Source organism: Helicoverpa armigera, chromosome 28, assembly GCF_030705265.1.
Source record: "Helicoverpa armigera isolate CAAS_96S chromosome 28, ASM3070526v1, whole genome shotgun sequence".
NCBI lineage: Eukaryota > Metazoa > Arthropoda > Insecta > Lepidoptera > Noctuidae > Helicoverpa > Helicoverpa armigera.
The window spans coordinates 2,194,028-2,221,823 of NC_087147.1; the positions used below are offsets into that span (position 1 = coordinate 2,194,028).

General features: G+C 35.3%; 3 protein-coding genes across 3 annotated transcripts in view; 2 read left to right on the forward strand and 1 right to left on the reverse strand.

The window, feature by feature from the left end:
* Positions 1–53: 53 nt before the first annotated feature.
* On the forward strand, positions 54–9,900 carry LOC110382632 (uncharacterized). Its single transcript, XM_021343291.3, has 5 exons — positions 54–406; positions 513–585; positions 5,434–5,576; positions 5,886–5,962; positions 6,075–9,900. The coding sequence occupies exons 1-5, from the start codon at positions 365–367 to the stop codon at positions 6,748–6,750; spliced, it is 1,011 nt and encodes a 336-aa protein (XP_021198966.1). The 5' UTR covers positions 54–364; the 3' UTR covers positions 6,751–9,900.
* Positions 9,901–10,914: 1,014 nt separating this feature from the next.
* On the reverse strand, positions 10,915–15,383 carry LOC110382631 (protein lines). Its single transcript, XM_021343290.3, has 2 exons — positions 15,190–15,383; positions 10,915–14,957 (listed from the first exon to the last, which is right to left on the reverse strand). The coding sequence occupies exon 2, from the start codon at positions 14,870–14,872 to the stop codon at positions 12,431–12,433; it is 2,442 nt and encodes an 813-aa protein (XP_021198965.2). The 5' UTR covers positions 14,873–14,957; positions 15,190–15,383; the 3' UTR covers positions 10,915–12,430.
* Positions 15,384–15,956: 573 nt separating this feature from the next.
* Positions 15,957–27,796, forward strand: part of LOC110380158 (serine/threonine-protein kinase Genghis Khan) — a 51,852-nt gene continuing 40,012 nt past the window's right edge. Inside the window, exons 1-4 of the mRNA XM_064042438.1 lie at positions 15,957–16,106; positions 17,382–17,641; positions 24,434–24,613; positions 27,657–27,778. Coding sequence (XP_063898508.1) covers positions 17,554–17,641; positions 24,434–24,613; positions 27,657–27,778 — 390 coding nt within the window. The 5' untranslated portion in view covers positions 15,957–16,106; positions 17,382–17,553. The remainder of the gene's footprint in view (positions 16,107–17,381; positions 17,642–24,433; positions 24,614–27,656; positions 27,779–27,796) is intronic.

A 27,796-nucleotide genomic window follows, 5' to 3' on the forward strand; every position in this document is an offset into this window, starting at 1 on the left:
TAAACTTTTTAAAATTAATATCAACTCTGACCAAGTTCAAATTCATTCAGCCAATTTAATTATAAACAAGGTTTGAAATGGAAATAAATTAAATACCCAATGAACTTTCCTTGTTTAGACTTTGCGATAGTTAAAATGTTGTTACTCATTATTTAATTCACTCATCACTATTGTGGATTACGTGGATAATCATAAATTGACCATAAAAAATGGTGGAGAAACTGTCAAATTCGTATATAAATGAAGTGGGCAGCGAACGTCCCCCTTTTCTAACCTCAAAAATGCGCGAGAAGTGTTAACATTCTGATGGTGAAGTGAGCTAATTTTATCATTTAATTGGTGTTAAAGTGAACGGATTGCCACAATGCCTTCCAAGAAAAGAAAATACAATGCAAGGTTTCCAGCCGTAAGTTAAAAAACCTTCAAAAACGACAGTAACAAAGAGAAAATTGGTTTTGTTTTCGTCAATAATTTTGAGAGATTGGTGATATCATGACATTGTTTGTTTGTAGGGGCGAATCAAGAAGATTATGCAGACTGATGAGGAAGTGGGGAAAGTTGCCCAGGCAGTGCCAATCATAATCTATATCCTTTTTAAATAGCACTGTTATATTGTTGTATTAGTCGTTTTAGAACACGTATGTATTTACATTGTTGGAATGTTCATTTACTCATTTTGGCTTTCATTAGCTCCATACGTTACAATTTTAATTACTAAGGACAAAATGTTTAACTTGTCCAAGACTACAAAAACCTTTAACCAACCTATTTGGTGGTTTACATAATCACAAACTAGTTTTAGAGAGGTTTGTTTGTTTTATCTTGGCTGTATGAATTCAATGTTGTTGACAGTAAAAAAGAAAATATTCACATTTCTCACATTCTCTGGGTCTATGAAGCTAAATCTTATTGGATTTTTAAACAAATTGAAACTTTATTTATGAAATGCTGAAGATTTGATAATATAAACAAACACTGACCCTAGCAGGATTAATACCAATAGCTTATTATGATTCAACTATGCATTATTGGTTACAAATTAGTCTAGGTTTTAAGACAAATATTACTAAAAAGTAGGGGGAATATCGTAAAGAGTTATTATTATACAATCAAAATCTGTTACAACGATATTGAAGGAACTGCCCATATTTACTCGTAGAACCCAATAGTTGTAATAACCAGTGAAAGGAATAGCATCGAGCTAGGACCTTTGGATATGGGTCAATTTTACCAGTATATCGTTTTAAATGATGTTGCCATAAACAGTTTGACTGTATTTAATTTTCATAAATAAATTGTCTTTGCGCGTAACTTGGTCACTGGTTTCCCTTTTTAGGTTTTGATACCCAAAGTTAAATTATGTGTTTCAGAAACATGAGAAACATTAGGTCCCGTCTATCGTTTGAACATCCTTGGCAGTAGTCACAGTTAGTCAGAATCCAGAGAGTCTGACCACCAGTCTTACCATGAGGTATTGGGTTCCATGGATAACTGAGTTGAGGTCAGTTAGGCAGTCACTCCTTGTAAAACACTGCCTTTCTGCTGCATCCCAATAGACTGAAAGCCAACCCTAAAACAGTTGGGAATAGGCTAGGCAGATGATGATGACCTAGAGTTTAATTACGAGACCCTATTCCTCCGATTTCACTTTTAAGTGGAAGAAACTAATCCACGAAATAATATAATATTCGTTTTTCTGTGAATCTGTAGATATCCAGGAACTATGCTCGAAAATTATGAATTAGTAGCTCTTTTCATGCGCCTCCCATGGGGGATAGTGAAAGTATTTTTCAAATCAGTCGACTAGTTTCGGAGTCTTTACAGTACAAATAAACAAAAAATGTTTCCTCTTTATTGTAACAGTATATTTAATTATCAATTTATCTACTTAACTACTAAAAGGAGAACAATATTTTTAATTAATTAAATTAGTAACATATGAGTCAATATTAGCAGTCTGCTTCATTAATTACATTAATTGAGATGGCTTTGCCTCAGTGTTTGATTAACACAAATAAATTTAGCCAATTGTATGTCTGTGTTTGACCTAGGGCTGCGTTGCCCATATTCAAAAAGGTTCAATTGAGTTAATATAGATATTGTTATGATGTACATAATGTACTTTTGTATTTTCTATGGTCCTGGTTGCCTGAAACAAAGGAATAAATACAAAGGTCGAGAAGTCAGTCCCACTTTCACCATTACATTTGCATTGGCTGTCGGTGTTCTGCAGGGATCGATCCTGGGGCCGCTCTTATTAGATGTAGGTCATGACAGCCTTAAATTGTGGGTCAAGGTTACGTTTAGAAAATCACTACGAAGCCAGAAAGTCTGCCAACCTTTCCAAGGAGTCAAAAGCTAGATGGATAATGATTCTAGCGCGGGAAAGGAATAACGCTGTTATATATTAGTTGGTATACTCTGTGACGTTGACGACGTGACGTGAGACGAATATTGATATATATTACCCATCCAGAAACTGACTGCACAAAGCGCATTTTAACCTTTGACCTTTTGCTTATTAGCTTTTCTCCTGTACCTGTGCGATTTTTACGAGAAGAACTGAAACTTACATAGTAAATAATATTACTTATCTAATTACACTGATTCTTGACCTTGCCGCAGAAAATTCTAGAACAATGATGAGTGCCCAAGTTATCTCTGAAGCTAACCTCATGCCCTATAAAGGATGCAGTACATTTATGTACTGATGTCATCGCAAAAAAGGAAGTTAGAATTACGTGTGTGCATTTTGATGTCTGCTGTATATTTTTGCATCTATATGTACCCAATTATAGGAGATAAAGAGTATTCTATTTCGAGCTTAGCAACTCATGTTTCAGTGTTTGCGTAGGTAGGAAGTTTAATATGATATGTTAGCTAGAATGGAGTAAAAAAATGTATGAATCCAGTCAGTCTGAATTAGCTTATCTATTTCTTATACTGCATAGCTATTCGTTACAATGTCAAATTATGGAGTGAATTATTCAGGATTTCCATTTGATTTTCCATATGAACATACTCTTGGCCTATGGGCTCACAAGTTCTCCATGCTAAGAATAAGTGGCTTAATTTCCACCTTGCCAGGGACCTTTCCAAATTCAATCTTGTCCACCCAAGTATGGATGTGGATTTTTGGAATTTAATATCTGGAAAATCGAAGAAAATTTGTCCCGAGACAGTCATACTATATCTCATATCCTGAGAGCGTCAATATGCCCCAAAATAGCCTTGTCTTCCCACATATTTTCATCCTGCATGCAAGATATAAAAATGTACAGTGAACAGTGCAGCGATCCTGTCTGGCAATGAATCGTGACGTCAGAGGCGTCGCACGGATGATACAATTAGTCATGTGTACCAGAATAGGACTATTACACTCAATACAACACGAATACAGTTCGAGATGTATCACGTTGCTTCTTCCTTGTGCAGGATGAAGATCGTCTTAAATGGCCGGTTTCTGAGCACTCTTATCGATGGTTCATTTTAAGGGATATTGGACTTATGATCATCATCATCATCGGCCTAGCCTTTTCCCAACTATGTAGGGGTCCGCTACCAGTCTAACTGGATGCGGTTGAGTACCAGTGTTTTCAAGGAGAGGCTGCCTATCTGACATCTTCAACCCAGTTTCCCGGCAAACCCAATACTACAGTTTATCGTCCTATCCGAAACTATATTGGATGATCTCTGGGTTTCATGTGGTCAACAGCCTAATGCCTGTAGCACACCTCCGCTGCGAAACCCAAAGGGCGAAACCGCCATAGTTTCGCTGTGAGTTGTGAGTTGTTGGGCGGCGAAACAATAGCGAAATTCCCTGCTCTAACGTACAAAACTGACTATGACGTTTTCTCCTTCTAACATGATTTCGCTCATTTGCTTAGGCGCCGTCTACATCTCCGCCCTGGCGGACAACTGGCGGACAACGGGCGGAGATGTAGACGGCGCCTAAGCAAATGAGCGAAATCATGTTAGAAGGAGACAACGTCATAGTCAGTTTTGTACGTTAGAGCAGGGAATTTCGCTATTGTTTCACCGCTCAACAACTCACAACTCACAGCGAAACTATGGCGGTTTCGCCCTTTGGGTTTCGCAGCGGAGGTGTGCTACAGGCATAAATGAGCCATCAAAGGATTTCCTTGCACCAATGCACTTTGCATTTTAATTGTCATCCAACCACATTTTAGAGGTTCACAGGAGTGTTTTTACACCCTATTATCTTATTTATTTCTGCGTTATCATTTATCACGCAAAAATGCGCTGTATGCGTTGTTCGATGACATGCTGAAAATATGTTCCTTTGTTCGAGTAGTCAACACAGATTTAGTTTTTGATAAAGCTTTGAAAGTTTCGTTGTAGGCATAATGAGAAGAATGATGTTGACGAAAATTATTGATTTCTGATGATTTAAGCGGGTTTTTGATCCTGTAGGATGTTTATTATAATAATATAAGTAGTTTGCCTTGCTTAAGTGGTTACTGGCGTTATTAGACTTTATATTAGAGAAAATGGATCTGTGGTTAAGATAGTTATCAATAGTCAAGGAAAAACCCCAGATTGTAAACATTAAACTTTGCTCTCAAAACATATATTGTAATGTATTAAAAATTGACCACGAAACGGAAGCAATCTGTAATCGGAAAAACCGTCAATTTGTGTAAATTCGGTTTCTCCGGTTTCGGTGATAGTTATCATGTAGGTATTTAAATCAAGAACAAGAAATTATAGTATGTATGTAAATTGCCTTAGCTGTGGTACACAGTAAAGAAAGGTAGGTATTTTGAAAATAAACTAAAATCTGGAGGTCTATTAATTTTCTTCCTATGGTTCAACATTCTGAAATTAAAATATTTGTTACCACAGCAGAAAAGAATTCCTCACAATAATAAGTCGTTCGTAAATAAAGTTGAGAGTTTTCAACTGCAATGTTGGAATACATACTCACTGCACTGGGCATGAGTGCTGGTGAGCGCAATAGGGGATACTTTTAAGGTTCGGAGATGTTGTTGCCCTTTCTCCGAAGACATCTACAGACAGACATGTGTCATCATCATCATCACCTCAGCCATAGGACGTCCACTGTTGATCAAAGGCCTCCCCCTTAGATCTCCACAGATACCTGTTGGAGGCGACCTGCATCCAGCGTCTTCCGGCGACCTTTATAAGGTGACATGTGTCACTGGGGACTTTTTCACACTTTTTCACTTAGAAAGTGGTGAAGGGTGGGCGTTTTGGGCTGTCTTTTGTAAATTTTTGACGATCGAAATTGCTGTTTCGCAGCCAAGTTTGAATAAATTATTTTTGACTTTGATATTTAATACCTATTCCACTAGGCCGGCACCAAATGGGATATTGTGGGATTTTTGTATAGGTGTATTTTCTTCAAAATTGTTCCCAAACTCCTTAACTCAGCCCTATTATAACCAACACCGCGAACATTGGAGCTGTTTGTGGAGTCTCTGCTCAGCAAGGCAATGCAGGTGACGATGGCGCGGCACGCGAAGACCCTCAGCCCTTCGCACGTTAAGCAGTGCATCCTGGCAGAGTCCAGGTTCGACTTCCTTAGGGATCTGGTGAGTAACTTGGAGAAAATCTTGTAATATTAGGGAAACTTTATTCTTATTTTTTCTTAGTTCTGTACTATCAATAAAGTCCTTTTGGTGGACCATTACTTGTCCTCAGAATTATTTCTATATTTACAGTGAATTTCATGAGTCCTATCACAGCGCCACAATTTTCTTTGTTTGCGAAGCCTATTAAATTGTCTTTGTTATTACATTATTTTTATGAAACAAAGAAAGAGTCCTGGGTAATTAGCATAGCCTCCCTTAACAGATATGCAATAGAGAGTGAACTAAAACGCAATGTTTTATCATTTCCAGGTGAAGAATATCCCAGATGTCTCAGTGGCGGAAGAAAAAGAAATGATGAGTGCTGAAAGCTCTCCGAATTCTTCTAGGTAAGTCTTTATAGCTTAGCACTGTATTAAGTGGCAGTAAATACACCTTGAACCTGTAAAGGATTGCAACATTTTCTTAATTTCTCAACAAACAAACTCATGTCTTCAACAGATTTTCGGACATGCCCGTCCCTCCCCGGCGGATAGCGCGGGAAGATTCCAACAGTTCGAGCAGTAGTGACGTCAAAATAGTACCTTTACAACCGCCCCGGGACCCCGTGCGGAGAGCACTGTCCACCGAGACGGAACCCCCAAGCAAACTAGCGCGAACCGAGACCGTCACCTCAACCTCACTAGATACAGCCATAGACCTATCAAAGAAGTCAACAGAAGAAAAACCGGTTGTTACCGCAAACTTTTACCAAGAGACGTTATTAACCGACGAGGTCCAACACAGAAGTGTGATCAAGCTCAACCCTACGTACTCAAGTCCTCAACCGTCAACGAGTTACACTCCCGAACCTCTTAAAATAGACATGGTGCCAAAGCCAGCGGTGATAGAGAAACCAATTGTAGCACCTAGGACTCCTGTCACGCCAATCACGCCTATACTAAATATAGATTTTACGAAAAATTTAACAAATCCAGAGATAAAGTTGCTCGACACTGCTGCTATAGTCAGTGTACCTAAAAAAGAGAATTCTTTACGACAAATCCATAGGCAAAACTCCAAATCGGGTAGGCCCGAAGTGAAAAAGATTGAAATTAAGCCGATCCAGGCGCCCCCAGTTGATATAGACAGTTTGAATTCTGGAAATCTACAGATCGATGAAGACTATGATACCTGAGTATGTATGTAATTTTGTTTTTGTTTTACGTTTTTTTTGGTGCGATATTTGTTGTCCGTATTCGATGTTTTAATGTTTAGGTTTTAACTAATAGTTATGTACTCAACGACTTATGATTTGACTTGTTGACACGGAGTATTAAAGAATGGAGTGCCAGGTTCTAGGTACATGATATTTTGTCTTGAAAATAAAAACGCCTTAACTTTTCATTTGGTGTTAAAGTCGAACACTATGTGTCCATAAAAAGCCCAATGCGTTAAGTAAAATAATAGTTTCTCATCTTTGACTTTAATACTTTGCAATGTATTTTCATGATGGTTGTCAACAAGCTTTTAAATCGCTCTATTTTATTTCGTCATTCACAAAAGGTATCGAATATTTGTATAATGTTTATAAGGATTTTTATTATCATATTTGTAATGTGTTATTTTTTTATTGCAACAAATAACATGATTGTTATTAAATTTATTTTAATTGCGGATAATGAATATCGCGGTCCAGTCAAGTTGTTTACCAATTTAGATTTATGAATGGTAAGTTTTCAAATGTAATATGTTTTTATAGGCGATAGAGTGGGGTATTCGTAAATATGTGATTTTCAGTTTGCCTAGTCTTTTAGTAGAAGCATTAAAAATAAAGTTGCTTATTTGAAAAGCACCTTTTGCACTATCAGTCGTAAGATTTCAATATACTGCGATCGCTCAAGTTAGGGTTAAGCAAATAAACATGGGTCTTTTTTTGAAAAAATAATAAATTTTACGAATACCCCACTTTTTCGCTATTCGCGTGAGTAACGTTTGTTTTCTCTGTCAGATTGAGATTGTTTATTTTAGTATCACATTATGTCTAACGTATATGTTTCATTGTAAAATATTATATGTCATATGTGAGCTTGATTATGTAACGATGACATTAAAAAGGGACTGTTATGTAATTTATGTGTAGTATGAAAGATAAAGTAAGCAAATGTGCAAACATTTCAAAGTCTTAAAACCTAAGAGACAACTTCCTGAAAGTTGGGTAAAAAAAGTTTTGTAAAGGCGAATTTTTTGCCGATTGTACGTGCTGCATTGTTAAGCTGGCAAAATAATTGTAAATAAAGAAATAAATGCTATAACAAAATTTTAGTTTTTTGTTTATTAAGCCACAGAGTAGTTAACAAATGGATGGTGCAAATACTTGGAAACAAATAAGTAAATGTGAATCTGTATAATACTGTTGATTCCATAGTCATACATTTAGCTTGGTAAATACGACAGTTTCCATTGAGCACTCCATTTGTTATTTATTCCGTGTTGGTAGAAATACAAAGAAACTGGAATTATTTTTGTCTCGAAATATTTAAAGTGATTGAGACATAATTCACATTAAAGAAACAAGCGCCCAGTTTTATAGAAGGTTAAAATAAATTGTAATGCGAATGAGAGTGAAAATGTTTATAAAAGAATGAACAAGATTGTGTCGACAATATATTGTGCAGTCAGCATCAAAACCAATAGTTTTAATGTCAACGAAAACTTACTAATAATTATAAAAAAATGTATTTAGAACAACGATTGCTTCCTACTAAAATCTTCAAAAATGCAAAAAAATGCTGTTGACTGTACAGAGAGATAAAATATGAGATTGGGGAAGAAAATTGTTGGAAAAATGTGTGATTAAAGGTGAATTTTCAGTGTACTATGCAAAGCCTAAACTTCTCGAAAAGATAATAGATACAAATTACTGCTAGTCCTAATTTGCATCACAGGCGAAAATTCGTGTACATGTTTGTTACATGCTGTTGTGCAAACAGCTGAACGGATGATGATGATGATTGGCAGTAATGTAGCTTATAAATCAGAATAGTATATTGGCTACTATTTATCCTGCCAGAGGAAGTAGTTCCCTCAGGAAAGCGTAAAAACGGCTGGCGAAAGACTAGTTTATCAATCGAAATAATTTCCTAACTCTGTTCACTTTGCATAGTTCTACTGAAAACTCACAAACTGCCGAATGGTCTGAACATTGTGTGACAAAATGTATAACTATTGTATATTATACTGTTCTGAACATAGTTTGTATAACAGAATGTTAGAAGAACGTGCTTTACTGATTATAAAATTCTTACCTGCTGCGAGGCCAAATATGCACGAATACTTTTTATATTGCTATACAGCATAGCTTTTTCATGAGACCACAGACTTAGGGTCCGTTCAAACAGACCGGCTCGGAGAGCATCGGCGCGCATTTTTCTTTTCACACAGACCGGAATCAGCTGAAAGAGCATGCAATCGGAGCCAGACATCTGAAAGACCGAGAAAAAGTACGCGATCTGAGCCGGTCAGCTTCTCTTATCATTTCACACCGAGCGCCTTGAGCATTCTTAATGACAAAAGCAGTGCACATGCAAAAATAAACCTTACTACAAATACTAAGTACCTACTCAATTTTCAACGTGTTAAGAATTTGCTCTCCTCTCCGAGCCTGTCTGTCTGAATGGACCCTTAGGCTGCATTCAAACCAAACTGACTGTCAGTCGCCGAATGTCAGCGTCTATGAATATTAGGTACGCATAACATAGGTATCGTCGGTTAGATATGAACGAAAAAGTGAATATGTATAGAAATACAATAAATTGCGTAACGTTCGCTCACATTCGTCGGCTGTTAGTCAATTGGGTTTGAACATCCTTAGCTGTATTTTTGTCATAGGAATGACCTATCTGTTCAATTTCACAAAATACCTACTAGGCTTATGGCTGGTGTATTCTAAGAAAAGCTGTGGTCTTATTTTCGTATCTAAATGTTGTAAAAACATGACTTATAAAGGCTACTTTTAGCTTCTTAAGTATTTGAGATTTTTATCACGTTATTGCGTTTTCATTTTTGCAAATATCCAATTGAATGAATTATTTGAAAGATTTTCATATTTTAAAATGATTCTTGCATGCTTTTTGGCATACATTTTCCCGCGAAGTTTTCACTTTTTTACAAATCTTGTGTATAAAATAGGAATCTTTACCTTAAACCCCGTTTTGAATGGGATCTGCGTCCAAAAATAAGCAATATGTATAAAAGTGTGATTGTACGAACGTTAGACTTTGTGTACAATGCTAAATGTATGTTATATGTTGTAAATTATGATTAGAAATACAATTGGTGATACGTATGTACTTGTGTTTTTGTTTCAATTCCTTACAATTTGACGTTTTTTCTGTTAACAGGAATCATCGTTAATTTGACGCTTTGTGGTTGAGCAGTAGACCTCACGTATTATTCATACAGTTCGGCTATCCCATTGCCACTAGTAACTTACACGGACAAGCAAGCTTCAAGACAAGAATAACTACTTATTCAACATGGGTCCAAAGATAGTACCTTGAGGAACTCCGAAATATCAAATTCTTGATTTTAATTAGAATTTATGGAATCAAATGAATAGGTTCATTTGTATTTTTTTAATCGTGCATTTATTTAACGGGAGCTTTTTTACCGGCCATAGGTGCCCGACTTGTGTGTTCTGGCCTCGAGAAACCTTATCAAAGGCTTGACATAGATCCACCACTAAACATAAGTGGCTCTTGTATAAATGTCGGAGATATAAAATTATGTAATTGTACATTTTGTGATATGGTTTATTGAGTGTGGGGGTGAGTATGAGTATGTGTCAAGATCAAAATAAAACTGAAAATTTCATCATGTACAAAAATATTTCATTTTAATGTCGTTATTTAAATTAAATTATTGTTACTTAACAATAACAAGTACTTAAATTACTGCTTATAAATACAAAATTTGAATTTTTGCTTAGTTAACCTAAGATTTAGAATACAAACGAAAGCCAAAAAATATGGAATATATTCATTAAACATTTATTAATGAAATAGTTGTAATAAAGTATCAGGTAAACTAAAATGCATGATTCTTAGATAGTTCATTATGATCAGCCTCTAAGAATGGCCTGGGGAAAGGGAATCTAAAATTGACTGCTATCAAATTTTTAATACTTAAAAAAAATACTTTATAATGTGAAAAAGTATTCCATGATAATAATACTTATTTTCCGGTAGTATTATTGGCAAGATCAAGGTTTAATTATTTTAATAAAATACTTACTATAGCACTGAATTTCCAATAATATTTTTGAAATTATTTTTTTTTACTTTTTAGCCAATTTTTAAATAAAAATCCTGAAATATTTATAATGAGACTTTAAACTGTTCGCAGATTTAAGAGGTCCACAATTTTGAGATTCAGTAATCATATCAATTAACCAATGAAAAAAAAACACTAAAATAACATCTTAATAGCTACATGGAAGTAACAAAATGGACACATTTATACCTACATAACAGTCTGTTGTCGTTCTATCACTTAAAGCTATTATATAATATAAGATCCCGTAGTCGAAGCATGGTTTGTCGCTTAGTAAACTTATTTATAATATTTTTATGTTGTATTTTTGTATGAAAGTTTATTTAAATCTGTCCAGCAGTAGAAGATTGATTGATTTTCCAATTTATTATGCAATTATATGATATGAAGAATTATTTCGAAAAAAATCAAGTTTTCACACTGGGGAACTTACATGAACATTATAGTTTTTTTTAAATGATTATGTTAAAACTCAATTAAGGTGATGTTTTACAATACTTATATTCAATGATATTAAAAATAAGTTTACCAAACAGCAATAATATTTTATTAATATTATAATGTTGATATAAATTAGGATATTGTATTAATACTGATTACATTTACTTATAAAATGGTAATTGATGGCATTTATGTACATCATTGTGGCATGGAATATAATTTAGTTTTAAACAAAATGTATTAGACCCGCATTTTATATGCAATATCGAAACTAAACATATGTATAATACAACCGAATAACTAAAAACTAAAATAAATTAATTCTAAAAATCATCTTAGACTACTGATAAACGCTATTATGCAAAATGGTTGCACTAAATATACTATATAAATATTTTCTTGAAAAGCACTTTATTTCTACATAAAAATATTATTACTGAGCACCCTATTTTACATAACGGTAAGGCACATTATTGGGCATTTTTTGGAACACTGCATTGCAAAATTTTCAGCACAAAATATTTAAAATATCAAAAATATTTTTCCAGCACAAAAAGTTTAACACCAAAAATATTTTAGTTTAACTATTTTTTTGTACATTAAATAAGCACAGTGTCCCAATATTTAATCATATTGCATTAAAGGAACATACTCTAAAAGGAAGACTGAGTAACACATAATTACAGATTAAACTAAAATTACACATAATATTACAAATGTTACAGCACTAAAAGTTAATATAAATTAATTATAGCTAACTACTACACATAACTAAGCAAAGTTTGGAATGTTAAATGAGTTGGCAGTCTTTGTAGATAAGATAGTTTATTTCAATGTAAGAATGGAATGCTAGACCTTACTTATGACGTCATATGTCATGAAATTATGATTTCGAGATTTCTAAGGTCAAAAAGTTCGAATTGTGTTGTGAATTAACAACAAGAAGTTGTTTACTCAATATGCTTGCAAAATCCCATTTGCTGTCTAAAATCGAAACATTCAATTACAGATGGCAACATTTTAAATCATATCTCGTCTAAGTCTAGCATTTCTTTAAACTTGTAGTTTGCTGTGAAAAATTCAGGACATGATTTATTGAATATTCAGCTAAACTCATTACCTTCATACAAACTTTCGCAGACCTCTAACAATCTTAGCACGGGACTTATATTGTATGGGAACAGAGACTTTGAAACCAGTCTGCTGATCTGTAACCTCAATCGGATCAGAACCCTCATCGTATCATCCAGACCTCTGCTGCCCCCAGAGTCCGCTTGCTGGCAAGTCTCCAAAAACTTCGGCCAGTTCCTCCTCACGTATTTCAAGAATCGCAACAGATATAGCAAGAAACATGTCTCGTTGCTCACTAAATAATCAAGTAACACATCGCTATCATGTGACACAACCTTCAGGAATTCTATGAACGAAGATATAGGGTTCAGCATTGGTATTAGGTCAGGATACATCGAGTTTCTGTACACAATACCAACAGTAATATCAAGAGTACACACCATTGATTCAATCAAGTAATCATCCTGCTCGCTAAACAAATGTATCAGCATTTTCGTAAAAGGAGTCTCTGGATGGAATTCTAAACTATTTCTGATAAAAACATCAAGCTTTTTAAGAACATCGCGAATAGATCTTTCGACAATCTGCATATCTTGTATTGCATTGTAGTCTGAAGAGTCTATTGAGCTGTCAGAGGAATCACATCGCATTTCTTTTACAGTAACAGCTACAGATTTCAGTACTAATAGTGACATTCTCTGTAGCATTGTTTTATCAACCTCACTCCTTGATTGCGATTCGTCATGCTCATCCTCATCCTCCCCATAGTTCTGGTCTACCAGTTGTATTGAAGACGACAAAGGTGCAATTGCTGGTGCTAATGAATAATCTCTTAGAATTGTGCACTCATGACCTAAGAATCCAAAACCACTTCTACTTGTTTGTACCCTTACATCACTTAGTAACCTGAAGTCTTTGACAAATCTCACGATAGAGTGTGCCAGGCAGCATATCTCCTCAGGCAAAATATCTTGAAGTGCTAAAGTAGAGCCATAACACAGAACTTCATTGAACAAACTTAGTAAATGAGTATATATTAGACTGGGCAGCACGGTATTTCTTAACAAGTCTACAAAGCCCTGCAAGTCAGCATAAAACGGTTTAGTGTCTATAACTGAGAGATTCGCTTTCACACTTATAATATTCTCCCATAACGAGAAAAAGGTTAGTATACAATTTTCAGCATTTGCTAAATTCAGGTACCTTAGAAGAAGAAGCTTCATATTTTTTACTAGCACAGGCCAGTGATGCTCTAGCGTTTTTATTGTTAGGCATTTTATGTGAGACGTGTCAAAGGATTCAGAGTCGGTGAGTATGACAGTGACACAACCATGTTCGTTCACTCTTTCTATCCTTGACTGAGGAGGTTCAGGTGACTCAGATTGCTCCATCTCTCTTTGGTCAGGAGATGACAGCTTTAATACTGGCTCGTTTAGTCTGAACGTTGATGAACCCTCCTGCTCTGAAGATGTGGATGGTGCACCATGTGTTTGTAAATTAGAAAATGCACAATGCAAGTTACTGTGGGAACTTGAAGGCATGTCACCACTGCTGCTACCACCATAACCAACACTACTCCTAAACGGATTATCTTCTTGAACTTGCATGGTCCCTGCTGAATTAATATAACTACTGTCTTCTAAAGGATGTTGTTCCACATCCTTCCACTCAACTATCCTCTTTATAATATCTAGACTGAAGTTAATTTTTTGTACTGTGATCCTGTTGATTCTATCAAACAGGTAAATGTTTTCAGCAATTTGTTGTAGCCAGTTCTCATCCACCGTGTCCTTGGAGACTATTAGAAAGCTAGCTAATACCCTACAAGCTACAAATGTTATGAATTTACTCTTATGATCTGCCAACTCAACAACCTCCGTTATCCAATCGTGCCTATTTCTAACAAATATGTCACATGCTTGCATTATTTTTGAACAAATGGTGCCTGTACTGTTTTGTTTTAAATATATATCGAACATAAGCTGCATCGTAGATAAATATGTGAGCGAACATGTCAGAGGCCAAGAAACAATATTGAGTTGTCTGTCAAAGAGTTGAGTTACTGCAGTATCATTAAATCTACATAAACACTGACCAACAAGAGCATCCTGTAGTATTCTCAACTCGGCAAGCAGTTTATCATCTTCCGAGCTCCAATGTGGAGTTGAATTGGAACAGGATGGTATAATTTCCACATTGGTGTCACTGGGTAGTCTCAGGAGGCTGGAACAGTCAACGGCATCCTCGCTGACGGTTCCGCTGTCAGGTGACTCACCATTCCTGGATGGGAACTCCTCAGATGTTTCCGCTGGGGTAGTCTCAGCATCAAATATGTCAGTGAGCACATCCTCTGTGGATCTATCGCTACCCTCGTCGATATCTGGCGCGTCTATCCTCTGTTTCTTCTTCACAGGTTGATCTGAGGCCATACCTTCATCTAACTGTGGTCCACAGAGATGCCCCCTCAAAACCATTAACACTTGTCCTGGTTCGCAGCCAAAACTATAATATGCGTTGCTCGCGCACCACAATTGCTTTTATATAAAGACGATCATCGTTCTGAAAACAAAAAGGTGAATATGAATGCATGACCTTTCCGTTTTGCTACTCAATTACGCGGGCGACAAAGCCTTCGGATTTTTGTATGATTACGACATAGCACGTTGCAAATAACTTATGGGGATCACTATTTGAGACGTAATTAAGGGTATTCACGTCAGATTATGCACTTATATTAGATCTAAAAGATAAATTGAACGAACTTTCCAAAATATTTTGATGTCACACATACCATTGATAAAACGAGGTTGTTTGAAAGCTTAATAACGCTTATGGTATCCATATATTATCTATAACCATTCACTGCAATCCAGTAATACACAATAACAAACAGTTTTATGTGATATTTCGTCCAAAATTATATAATTATTTCAATTACAACTTGTCGAAAAGAACATCGACTCCATTACGTACAAATGACGCTCGATCAATGGAGCTACTTTTTACAAAGGAATTTATTGCATTTTGGTAAAAGTATCGCTTTAAATGTAAACATTTGTAATCAACAATTACTAAAATAAATTATAAAGTAGCATTTTCTTCATATAATTGATAAATATTAGCAATTAGTTTAAATAGTAAATTAAAAGTTTTAGTATTTTAAGTATTTCCGTCTCTACATCCGGTAGAGACGTTGCCAGTCTGACGACTTCTGTGTTTAGCAAACAGTGGCACATTTTTGAGTTAATTCTTGCTCGATTTGTCATTCTTAGGATTAAAATGTTATTATCAGTGAAAATGATACATAAATATTTCGCAAAGAAAGCGAAATAATTTTAATCAGTGCCTAAACTTTTATAAAGCATAAGGCACGATCCATTTATTAAATTGCATTTTTTATATAATTTCAAATGTTTCAACTTGAAGAGATTCGATATTCATTGTATTTCATTTTTTTAGTCTAAATTAATTTACTCGACCATTATTTACTTTGTTATGAATGTAAAATTGTACAAAGTAAAAATCTTATCTTGTAGATAATTTCCATTGGATGAACTTGTTTATTTTTACAAACTTCTCATTTCTTCAACATAGCAACACTGTCAGTGTCCCGAGTAAAATGTCTGCTTCGAAAGGATCGAAAAATATTTTAAACAAAATGATTTAGTAGCCATAGCCAAAATCAATTAAAGTTAACGGAATATCCAGGTGAATATTATAAAGCTGTTGTTGTGGTGTTGTATAAAAGTGTAAACGATGACTCATCTAAGTGTTTTTGCATAACAATCGATAGAAAAAATATAGGTTAAGATCTCAGTGGTATTGTGTTCGGTTCCGAGCGATATAAAAATATAATGAAAATAGAAATGCATCAACGGGGTGCTGCATTAGCTGCACGCAAGTACATGTTATTGTTTATTTATAGTCGCGATGCGGAAATCGTATCGATATGTCACGGTATTCATTATTCTTTTTTTGGTATAAAAATGTACATAAAAGTTCATTTGTAAGGGATTGCGAAAGCGCTCTGGTATTGTGTGACACCCGCAACCTTGCAATCAATGAATAGAAAGCAGTTGTCGCCTTTTGATTTGTTAGACAATGGCTAAAATCGGTTTTAATTTCCTGTTGACCCTAGGCGAGATCGTTAAAGGAGTTGCACTCACGGCGCCGATACTAATAAACGACTTACAACTATTTATACTAGTTACTGTTTATTTTCCTGTTTAGAACTAAACTTAGCTTTAATTAAGCTATTTTGTGAGTCAATTTTGCGCAAAGAGAAATCTTAAAATAATTGTTTATTTTAAGAGTCATACAAAGAAATCGTCTCGCATTTTTATTGGTAGACTTATTTCATTTTTTCTTGAGTCATGCTCCTTGAAGTGCAAGATATAAAGATTGCATGTATGTGTGCATAAAAAAGTAAAAAAATATAAACAATCACAATTAGTAAATAGAATACAGTAAACACCTTATCAGCAAGATAAACCAGCTATGTTAATTTTTTAGATAACAATAATTAGATATGAAAGTTTCACAATTTCTTGAATGAGGACAGTATTACTACACACTAGGAATCTATTTTTATGTTATTAAAACATGGAACTATTTATAATATTGGTGACCTTCTGTCTTGATGTGAAAAGCTTCAATAAAATTCTATTTTAATATTATTTTAGATTCTGAAGTTATACATTCCTAGTTTTTTTGTTAAAATATGTACCTTCAAATATTTAAAGTAACTGGAGGTACAATAAAAAACTCTATTGTAGGTACTTCTGAATAGGAAAAAAAATATACCTACCTGCAATCGCTTTTAATAAAATAAAAAGTTTCTTAAGCACATGTACTAAGTCTAAATGAAATAAAAACCTTTGACATTGAAAAGAACAAGGCTCTTCTATCAAAAGAAGCAACCTTTTAATTCTAGAAAAGCTATTGAAATAACATCATTCAGCCAACACAAAACCTCTTTTCCAGATGCTGAAGAAACAACAATGGAACACATTGACACCACAGATAAAACAATAAGCTGCATGCCTTAACTTGTTTAAAAAAAAAGTAGATTTTGTACATGAATCTCTTAGGACATAGTGTTAGTGTAATATGAAGTGTTTTGTCTCCAAGTGTTGACATTTAGTGAGTGATACTCATGGTTGATGGTGTGAACGGTTCCAATATGTCTGACGAGGAGGACTCTTCACCGGATAGGGCTTTAGGCCCTTCCAATAATGTGCCAGGTAATTATTTTCTTATATTTTTTAGCAGTTTTGTATATTCTGTGTAGAAAAAAAAAAAAATTTCACTATGTACCTTCAATATATTTTTAAAAATCTTACTTTCATCACTATGGTAAGTAGATCAATTAGAAATAAGTCTGAATCTCTAGTTTTTGTAATTTTGGAACACAGTTGAAAATTATCCATTTGAGATCTTTTTACACAATACATATAAAACAAATAAACTATTGCTTTATGCTGCTATTTATTGATTAAGCAATTCTTTGCATTTTTTATGGACTGAGTTTTGAAATAAAAAGTTGTATCCCAATTTTAAGTCCCTCAAATCAAGTATGGTAAATACATAGGTATATCAAATGCAATATCAATAAGTCTTCAACTAACATTTGAAGAACTAAGTATAAAATATGCAACAACTTAAAATAATATAAATGTACCTGCAAGCCAGCCAGACTCACCCAGGCATGTTAACTAGATAGAAAGTAAGTGTAATTTACAACTACTGATCTAGGTGTTAATTACTTACCACTGTCTCTTATTTAATTTAGTCTAGTCTCATCCTACTGAAGTTATTTTGTAGATAGAATGTCTAGTTTGTATTTGGTGGCTTATATTTGGTCATACTATCAACGGATCAATTCAATTCAGATCGGAATATACTCTCTTCTATTCTAAAGATGATGATGCTGATGAAATCCTGTTAAGCCTCAGGGACATAGGGCTACTTCTTATCTAATATCAAAATGAAGTTTATAAGTTAACTACTTAATGGGTACTTTTTGGAAAGTTATAGTAAAAAATGTTCATTACTTTATTAGCTTGCATAATTAGTTAAATATTTACTATTAGAAAATTGCATTATTCAGTTTTCGTTATCTGTCTTTACTTATAAAAGTAAAGGCGAAACACAAGCCAAGGAAGTGATCCTGCTCTAATAAATACTATTCGATAAAAAAAAAACTTTATTTTAACAATGCAATATCAATTGTGTCTATTTTAACCAAATACTATTTTAGCTAGCTGTCTTATACAATATTTCCGAGATATAAGTTTTATCTCCAAAACAAATAATAGTTGGTCATCAAATAGTCCTATTTGTTTTACATATACATATTATTTGCATAACAGTTAACTTTTTTTATCAATGATCAAGAATTAGAATGAATTGAGTAAATATTAATGTTTATATTATCATGGCTAATATCTCCCATTATTTGTATTGTAAACATAAATGTTTGCATTTACATAATACGCCTATTTAGTTATCTTTTATTGAAATAGGATTTTAATTTAGTATTTTATACATAATCTTCACTTTCCATCAGAATAGTGAATGTTTAGTCTTAAATGTTGAATAAAAAATACTGAATGGATTTGGATAATATTGTTTGGAAAACACCACTTTTATTGTTATTTTTTTTTCACCATTGGCACAAAAAGAGGGGCGTTATAAGTTTCAAGTGTATTTTGTTGCTCGGGAAGACTGGGTCGAGAAGATCACTTAGGCAGTTGAAACATTTTTACTCAGTTGCATCCAGTTAAGACTATAAGGGGACTCCACAACATATTTTAGCTAAGGATCAGTCCTTTTTAGGCCGGCTACCACAAACGATTTTCATTATGGAATATGCTAAAAAACAAACAGAATTTACAATTGGCACCTTTTCCAAGGCTGCTTCAGTCATACAGCCAATTATCTATCCCACCATTGTAAACTAATTAGCATTGCAAGCGTTGATTCATAGTGTTACTATGTGCGTTTATGATGTACATATATGTTACATACTTTTTAGTAATGGGATGTCCTTTTTAATTTAGCCATGTTGCTTCCTGTATGATTGTTTGTCTAATGAAGTTTTTTTTTATGTTAACGCTCTGTGTTAGTTCATCGACTTTTTAATGGGATTGTATCATATTCTATACTAGTTGTGTCCGCGGTTTCGCCCGGGTCCTGTAGGTATTATTTTCCGCACAAGTATAAACATAAGCTTATAAATACTTCAATCTACAAAAATCCATTAAGTAGGGTTATTTTGAATGAGTAACAAACAAATATTAGGTACAAAGCAGAAGAGTTTGTTTGATCGCTTGAACACGCTAAAACTGCTGGAAAGATTTGAAAAAAATAAATCAGTATAAGATAGCCCATTTACCGAGCAAGACTACTTTAGGTGCGTGAGGTGGTTTCCGAAATATGTGGGTGAAACTGCTGGCGGAAGCCAATTTGTTACATTATATTGACAAAAACAAAAAATTTGGTCACTCTAGTTTTCAATATAATGTCGTCCACTACCTTCATTCTGCATCATATTTTGGCATAAAGCTCTGACAAGCTTTTGGTTTGGGGTGTATCCAAATTGGCATTTTACCCTTCATGTTGTAAAGCCTTTGGGCGCCAGCCAATTCGGTCATTTACCGGCCTCCTGAAAAATGGAACACGCTTTGCCGTTTAAAGAAAGGAAACCCATTTTACTCTCTTTATGCAACTTGGCAGTTTGAACTAATAAACGTAGGTTGAATGGTTTTAAGCATAACACATTAAATAAGTCCCAAGAGGGCGTGTATTTTATATTTGGGTGTACTACGCCGAATCGAATAACAAATAATCGAATATCAATTGATCGACCACTATAAATCGAAATTCTAAATACTCGAACATTCATAATATCGAATGGTTATTAAATCGAACATTCAATACATCGCGCAGTCAATACATCGAGTGTTCAAAATATCGAATGTTTGCTTGATCGAGCGTTAAATGCATCGCATACTCATCCTATCGAAAAATCTGTATTTTTTATGATTATAAGAAAAACTCAAAATTTTATAATAAAACAGATTTTAATATAGTTTTTATTATTATTTAATATTTTTTCAATCGCATTATCATCCCTTTTGCCTCTTCTTTGTAAAGTAGGTCTTCCCAAACCCGCGTTTGCCTTTTCAATTCATACAAAAATTTAAAATGTACCTTTAGAAGATAAGAATTAAAGATTAAAATGTGATTTATTATAAAATTTTGAGTTTTTCTTATAATCATAAAAAATACAGATTTTTCGATAGGATGAGTATGCGATGCATTTAACGCTCGATCAAGCAAACATTCGATATTTTGAACACTCGATGTATTGACTGCGCGATGTATTGAATGTTCGATTTAATAACCATTCGATATTATGAATGTTCGAGTATTTAGAATTTCGATTTATAGTGGTCGATCAATTGATATTCGATTATTTGTTATTCGATTCGGCGTAGTACACCCTTATATTTAAGAAAAGGGGTAACATAAGATCACTTTTTGCCTTCATACTACTTACTTTTAAAATAATTCCGTAATGATTTAATTAAAATAAAATGGTGCACAGATAGCCTGTAACATGAGAAAGAAAATTGGTTACTTTTATCCGGATGTCTGATGCAGTTCCCTCGATATTCTGTGTTAAATGTAGCTAGGTAATTAAAGCTGAATAGAAACCGCGGGCGGATCTTAGTAAAAATATGAAACTACATCGGAACCCCCATTAGTCCGGATAAGGACATTAGTGGCGCGAAAAACCAATGCGTAAAGTGGCAAATTGCACATATAGGAATATTATAGTGTTCAATAGATTCGCGGAAGGAAAAACGTTTAGTAATGCATCGGATATTGATCCTATTGTTTCTGATATCCTAGTACCTATACCTAACCCAATATTATAAACGCTTGGAATGTCGTCAATTTTCTAATTAATTTGACTGTTCAGAGGATAAATGACGGTAGCTTTTTGGAAGACCAGAAAATGTTTCTACATTTGCAACTCCAAAAAAAAAAGGATTTCAAAAGTGCAAAGTTATTTGACGATTACATTGCAGTCTTTCCAAGAGTTTAACACGTACCAAATCTGGCTTTCATAAACCATTTAATCCTATCGTAATCTATTGTTTGTATTAATAGAGTAGCTGATTCACCTCGTGTAAATATGCCACTGCGTAGTCTTATCGGTCAATCTATATCTTCGAGTAGAAATTAATCATTTTATGGCTATTGTTTCACAAGTGTCGTATTGAGGCGCCTACTTAAAAACTAATAAAAGGATTAGATGGGCTTTTTAAATCTGTGTATTTTTGAAAGGACAATGGGCGATTCCGGTCCAAATGTCCACCACGAACGAGACCTATATGGCTAGATAGCCCGTTAAATATAGAACATTTTTTGTTATGAAAGTAAAAAAAAATATAACTAATGCCAGAAAAAAGTTATAGCAAAATCAAATACAACATTTTACAGATTTTTTCAATTTCATTTTTTCAATTACTTTTCGTGATGTTCGATTTTCGTACTTTCTGTAACTTCTGACAAAATAGAATTGTTCATTATTAGAGAGAAGACACCACCAGTTACCGCTGGAACCAGGAACCGCTGAGTATAGTCAAGCACTTCTAGCGCCTCAATTGGTTAGTGATTCGTACATCCATTGGGCAAAAATATGGACTGTTTATATGCAAATGTGTCTTACTCATCTTAGTTTTAGATAAAGTGCGGAAATGGAAGTGGAATAAAATAAAAAATTATAATGATAACATACAAAAACCTCCGAAAATTGAGAATACATTTTTGGCTATAACTTTTTTTTGGCATTGTTTTTTTTTTTACTTTCTTAGTAAAAGTTACTCTAAATTAAGTGGACTATTTAATTACATAGGTCTCGTTCGTGGTGGACATTTGGACCAAACTTCATACATTCTTGCCCAATCTCCTTTCTTGGTTTCGAGACAAAAGGGTGACTGGTCCTTATGGAAATAAGTATTATGTTCAGCAGTGAGCGTCGTAACTCTGAGAAGATGATGATGATAGCGCCAGTGGGTTTAATGTTGTAACGAAAGATTCAGAATATTACACTTTAAGGTGCTCAAAGCTTAAAGCTTCTGCTCGGGAGGAAGAGTTCAGAATTCAGACTGGCAGTTGCTCCATGTAAAACCGGCCCCATAGTTGTGAAAAGGATAGCCTGATGAGTGGCATATTAAAGAATATACTATTTTTTGTTTGGTAATTAGGTAATTTGAGGTTTATATTTATGAGAAAGCGCCATGATGTCACAAAGGAATCAAACTCACATCGTCCTTCATACTTTTGTTGATTTAATCCGAATTAAACGGAACCAGAATAACAGATGTTTTCTTTTTAAATAAACTGCACAAATTCAGCGCATTTGAGTTATTAGTAAACAGGCCTGTGTTTACAGCGAATACGAGGAAGAATGATACTCAAAGTGATATGTTCACTCACGTTTATAGATGCGAGCGTTCATTTGTGTTCGTAAATCAGCCGTCTAATGGTTAGGCTGTCAATCAAATTGTAGACTAATATATTTGTCTGGAATCGTATGTTTAAGATTTAAAGAAATTAGTTGATTCCCGCGATTTTGCACGTTGTTCGGAGAAACTGCTTTGCAAACCCGGCTTTTTAACTAAGTTCTTAATAAATGAGCTATCTAACACCAAATCATTTTTTTTAATCGACCAGTTGTATCTGACATTAACACGTTGAAACAATCAAACAAAACAACTCTTTCGTTTCAAAATATTCGTATCTATATTTCATCTCTCTAATATACATCTGCACTTTGCAATTCATTAACTACTTTCTCCTATTACCTTTCGTCATTAGCCCGTTGAATAAGAACCCTGCCAAGTCGATCTTTTACACATGTACCATATGTTACATCGCCCGACCTTCAACTTTGCAAAACAACTTATTTCTGTCGGCCTTCCTTATTGTTCTAGCAAAAATACAGCTACGTTACGAGTTTTATTTTTAAGGGAAATCATCAAATGACCCCGCTGTGGGTGCAGCGTGAGTGTCAGACTCTTACTAACTAAAACCCACCATGGCCCTTTATGTACCAGGGCCGCGGTAAATCTTTCGAACAATCCCGCAGCCCCGGCAGGACGTTACGAGTACCTACAATCAAAAGTTTTATTTTTAATCATTGTATAGGATTTATTGTTCATAATAATGTAGGTATTTGTTAATTTTTCCTGTGTACCATTTTCCTATTAGCTATATCATCCGCGATTTGGTTTAGCGTAGTTACCATTGATTGATGAATAAATAATGTTTAATATCCTTATTTTAAATAGTTTAGCCAATTTGGTCTGAAATCCGGTATTTCCTGAGTCTAGGTACTATTGTTAAACTTTTGTTCAGATTTTAAACTAACTATTAATATTAATGTAAAGGGTATATTTTCAACTGTGTTCCTACCTATATAATTTTAATTAGGCTAATTACTTAAAAAGTCGTGGTGGCCTAGTGGGTAAAGAACCAAACTTTCGAGTATGAGGGTGTGGGTTCGATTCCAGGGTCAGGCAAGTACCAATGCAACTTTTCTAAGTTTGTATGTACTTTCTAAGTATACTTAGACACCAATGGCTGATAAAAAGGTGAAGGAAAACATCTTGAGGAAACCTGGACTATAAAGTCTGAAAGCACCAACCCGCATTGAGCAAGCGTGGTGATTAATGCTCAATCCTTCTCCATGTGAGAGGAGGCCTGTGCCCAGCAGTGGGACGATAAAAAGGCTGTAACAGTAATTACTTACAGTGTACACACCCTAAAATTGATGACCGAACTCTCAAACACAGTCCGATGTTGACATCGAACATAGGTGGTACATCGCGTTGAATGTATGGAAGTGCCTTTAGTTTCAAACCTAGTTCCAATTTTTCTAAAATTGATCCTTAGTTCCTATAATCAAACAATTTTAGAGTACTATAAAGTAGATTTTAATGTCTTCTTTTTCTCCCCAGTGCTGGGCATCAAACGCCTCAAACAGATCGAGACGATGTTCATATCCCGGCGGCTGCAAGCGCCCCGCACCCACGGCCTCAGCGTGGAAACCCTCGTGGATATGCTACTTGTCTTGTACGATGAGTGCTGCAACAGTAGCCTCCGGAGAGAGAAGGCCGTTGCTGACTTTATATCTTACGGTAAGTCTTGAATAAACCAGAAAACCTCTTACCTAGGGGTATCGAGACGATATTCATATCTCGGCGGCTGCAAGCGCCCCACACCCACGGCCTCAGTGTGGAAACCCTCGTGGATATGCTGCTGGTCTTGTACGATGAGTGCTGCAACAGTAGCCTCCGGAGAGAGAAGGCTGTTGCTGACTTTATATCTTACGGTAAGTCTTGTATAAGCCAGAGAACCTCTCTTACCTAGGGGTATCGAGACGATGTTCATACCCGGCGGCTGCAAGCGACCCGCACTCACGGCCTCAGTGTGGAAACCCTCGTGGATATGCTGCTGGTCTTGTACGATGAGTGCTGCAATAGTAGCCTCCGGAGAGAGAAGGCTGTTGCTGACTTTATATCTTACGGTAAGTCTTCAATAAGTCAGGAAACCTCTTACCTAGGGGTATCGAGACGATGTTCATATCCCGGCGGCTGCAAGCGCCCCGCACCCACGGCCTCAGTGTGGAAACCCTCGTGGATATGCTGCTGGTCTTGTACGATGAGTGCTGCAACAGTAGCCTCCGGAGGGAGAAGGCTGTTGCTGACTTTATATCTTACGGTAAGTCTTGAGTAAGCCAGAGAACCTCTCTTACCTAGGGGTATCGAGAAGATGTTCATATCTCGGCGGCTGCAAGCGCCCCGCACTCACGGCCTCAGTGTGGAAACCCTCGTGGATATGCTACTGGTCTTGTACGATGAGTGCTGCAACAGTAGCCTCAGGAGGGAGAAGGCTGTTGCTGACTTTATATCTTACGGTAAGTCTTGAATAAACCGGTCTTATCAAGGGGTATCGGGTTGCAAGGAAAACTGGGTTGAGAACTTCAGATAGGAAGTCGCTCCATGTAAAACATTGGTACTCAGCTGCTTATGTTTAGACTGGACCCTATCATAGGGAAAACGCTAGGCAGATGACGGTGACTCTTAGAAATCTTCTCCAGGTTCTATTATCGGCTAGTATCTTATATCATCACTAACCGCTTTCCCGCGGTTTCAACCTCGTCGTACCGGGATAAAATATGGCCTATGTTACTAGGGAAGAGTGTAGCTTTCGAACACTGAAAGAATTTTTCAAATCGCTTCAGTAGTTTTGGAGCTTTTATTATTATAGATTAGACATACATCATACGTTTATATGGGATTGGAGGGTAATTAGATAGAAAGATGCGTTGCTTCTTCGTCTGTGGCTCCTGACTTGATGATGTTACATATAACTCAATAGATTTTTCTCGCACTTTGTGAAGTGAAATACAAAAGTTGTCGACACTATTGTCAAGTGGTGCTATTCGATCTCTATTTGACCCATTTCCACTGTCACGATGCGCGGCGATCAATTGTGCTATCAATTGAAAATTGTGTCGAGTTAATAGACAATATTATGTGTACACCCTTTCTGTGTCATAATATTTATAGGTAGGTCTTAATTTGAAAGTAAAGTATGGCCAGGAACGTGACTTCTAACGGGAAAAGTTTTGCACCCCTTCACTGGGTCCGAAATAGTCTGAGTACGAAGTTATTTTTGGTAAAAGAGTTACGAGAAATTTAAGATTTTATATAACCATCTTGTTGCTTTAAGTTAATGGTTTCGAGTCTTCCAAACCCAAGATCCTGAGTTCGATTTTCCGGTCGCGCTTAGTTTTGTATGTTTATCAGGAGCAGTTTTTAATCTGGTATTAATCCCAATGTATGGAATGTGATTCACTTAAGAACTTTTTGAACATGTTTCATTGCCCTTCGGGCCGTGATATTATGGTTACTAAGCTAAGTAAACAAGCTCGAAAGCATAGAATCTAGGTCGGTTACATAATAAAACTTAATACATTCTAAGTTATGAATGTAAGCCTTGCGAAGTAAACAAAAGTGTATATAAAGGCTGTTTACTTGACGGTAGTCCAAATCTAGGCTAATATATTCTATTTACATTAAGTTATTCTACATAAACAATCGTTTTTATAGTTCGTATTCCATTTAATAGCTGATTATGAATAATGAATACCAAAATTCATTGGAAAAGCTTAATTAATTGTCAAATTACATTATAGGGGTTAGTTTAATAATTCCCGTGTTCAATTTCGCGAACTTTCGTTCCAAAGTAAGTAAGCAATCTTGATAGAACTTTATATACAAATGCATATTTAAAAAATAATAAGCAATCGAATAAGCAATTTTTACTATTGAATTTACATGATTTTTGGCTACATTTTATTTCTAAACGTGAGTTTTTAAATACAAAGTCCTATCAATATTGTTTGACTTTAGTTAAGTACCCACTCAAACGGGGTGTAATAACTTCTAAATCGATCACAGGTAAACTAGGAAGTTCTATGTATGAATAGGTTTCTAGTGTCTACGGCGCATCCTCAATGGTTATTGATTGATAATATTTATAGGTAAACCCGTATACTGCTTGTTACGTAACCAGACGGTTTGACTCGGCAGTTGCACCCTTGCATTTTACTCAGTAATACGTTTTCGAAGTCTGGGGTTTTATTCGATTCTTTTTGTTATAATGGCGTTGATATTTGTGAAAAGTTTGAAGTGGATACGAGTGTTAGAAATTGAGTTGTGTCGGTTTTGGTTGCATTGGAAGTTTTTGAGATACGCCAAAATGTTGGATTTCTGGGTGGTTGGATTTTGTCGTAATGGGATAAAGAGGTAAGTTTGTAATGTTATAAGTTGGAAGTGAATATATGTTACGTCTAAAGCCAGAACTGTTTCTACACTTAGGTGCAACATCACTCCCGGTTATGTTAAGGATGACCTATTTTTCATTGGTTAGACCTAAATTTTCGATTCAGTTAAATATTTCAGCTTTGCATTGAAAAATTAAAGACAAGGATGCTTAAGTGAAATTTTCGTAAAGGAGTACGTAGGACAGTAAACAAGGGTGGTGAATATAGGCAGTACATAAGGGAGTACATTGGGTAGTACATAGAGGAAGTAGGTACATAAGAGAGTCCATAACGTAGTGAATTATATAACCACGATTAATTACATTGTCTTGTATGTTTGTTTTGCACAGTGAAACCTGTAGCCACAGCGTTGAAGAGGCTCCGTCTATCCCGGGACGACTTCGAGCTGGTGAAGGTCATCGGCCGAGGGGCTTTCGGCGAAGTGTGCGTCGTCAGGGCGTCTTTTATGCAGGTGTGTATTGTGTTTTAG

Excerpts from the sequence above, each read along its gene's own strand:
- LOC110382631 (XM_021343290.3), bottom strand. The coding sequence starts at position 14,872 with ATGGTTTTGAGGGGGCATCTCTGTGGACCACAGTTAGATGAAGGTATG.
- LOC110382632 (XM_021343291.3), top strand. The coding sequence starts at position 365 with ATGCCTTCCAAGAAAAGAAAATACAATGCAAGGTTTCCAGCC. Across the intron at positions 407-512 it reads ACAATGCAAGGTTTCCAGCC|GGGCGAATCAAGAAGATTAT; the intron begins GTAAGTTAAAAA and ends GTTTGTTTGTAG. Across the intron at positions 586-5,433 it reads GGCAGTGCCAATCATAATCT|CGCGAACATTGGAGCTGTTT; the intron begins ATATCCTTTTTA and ends TATAACCAACAC.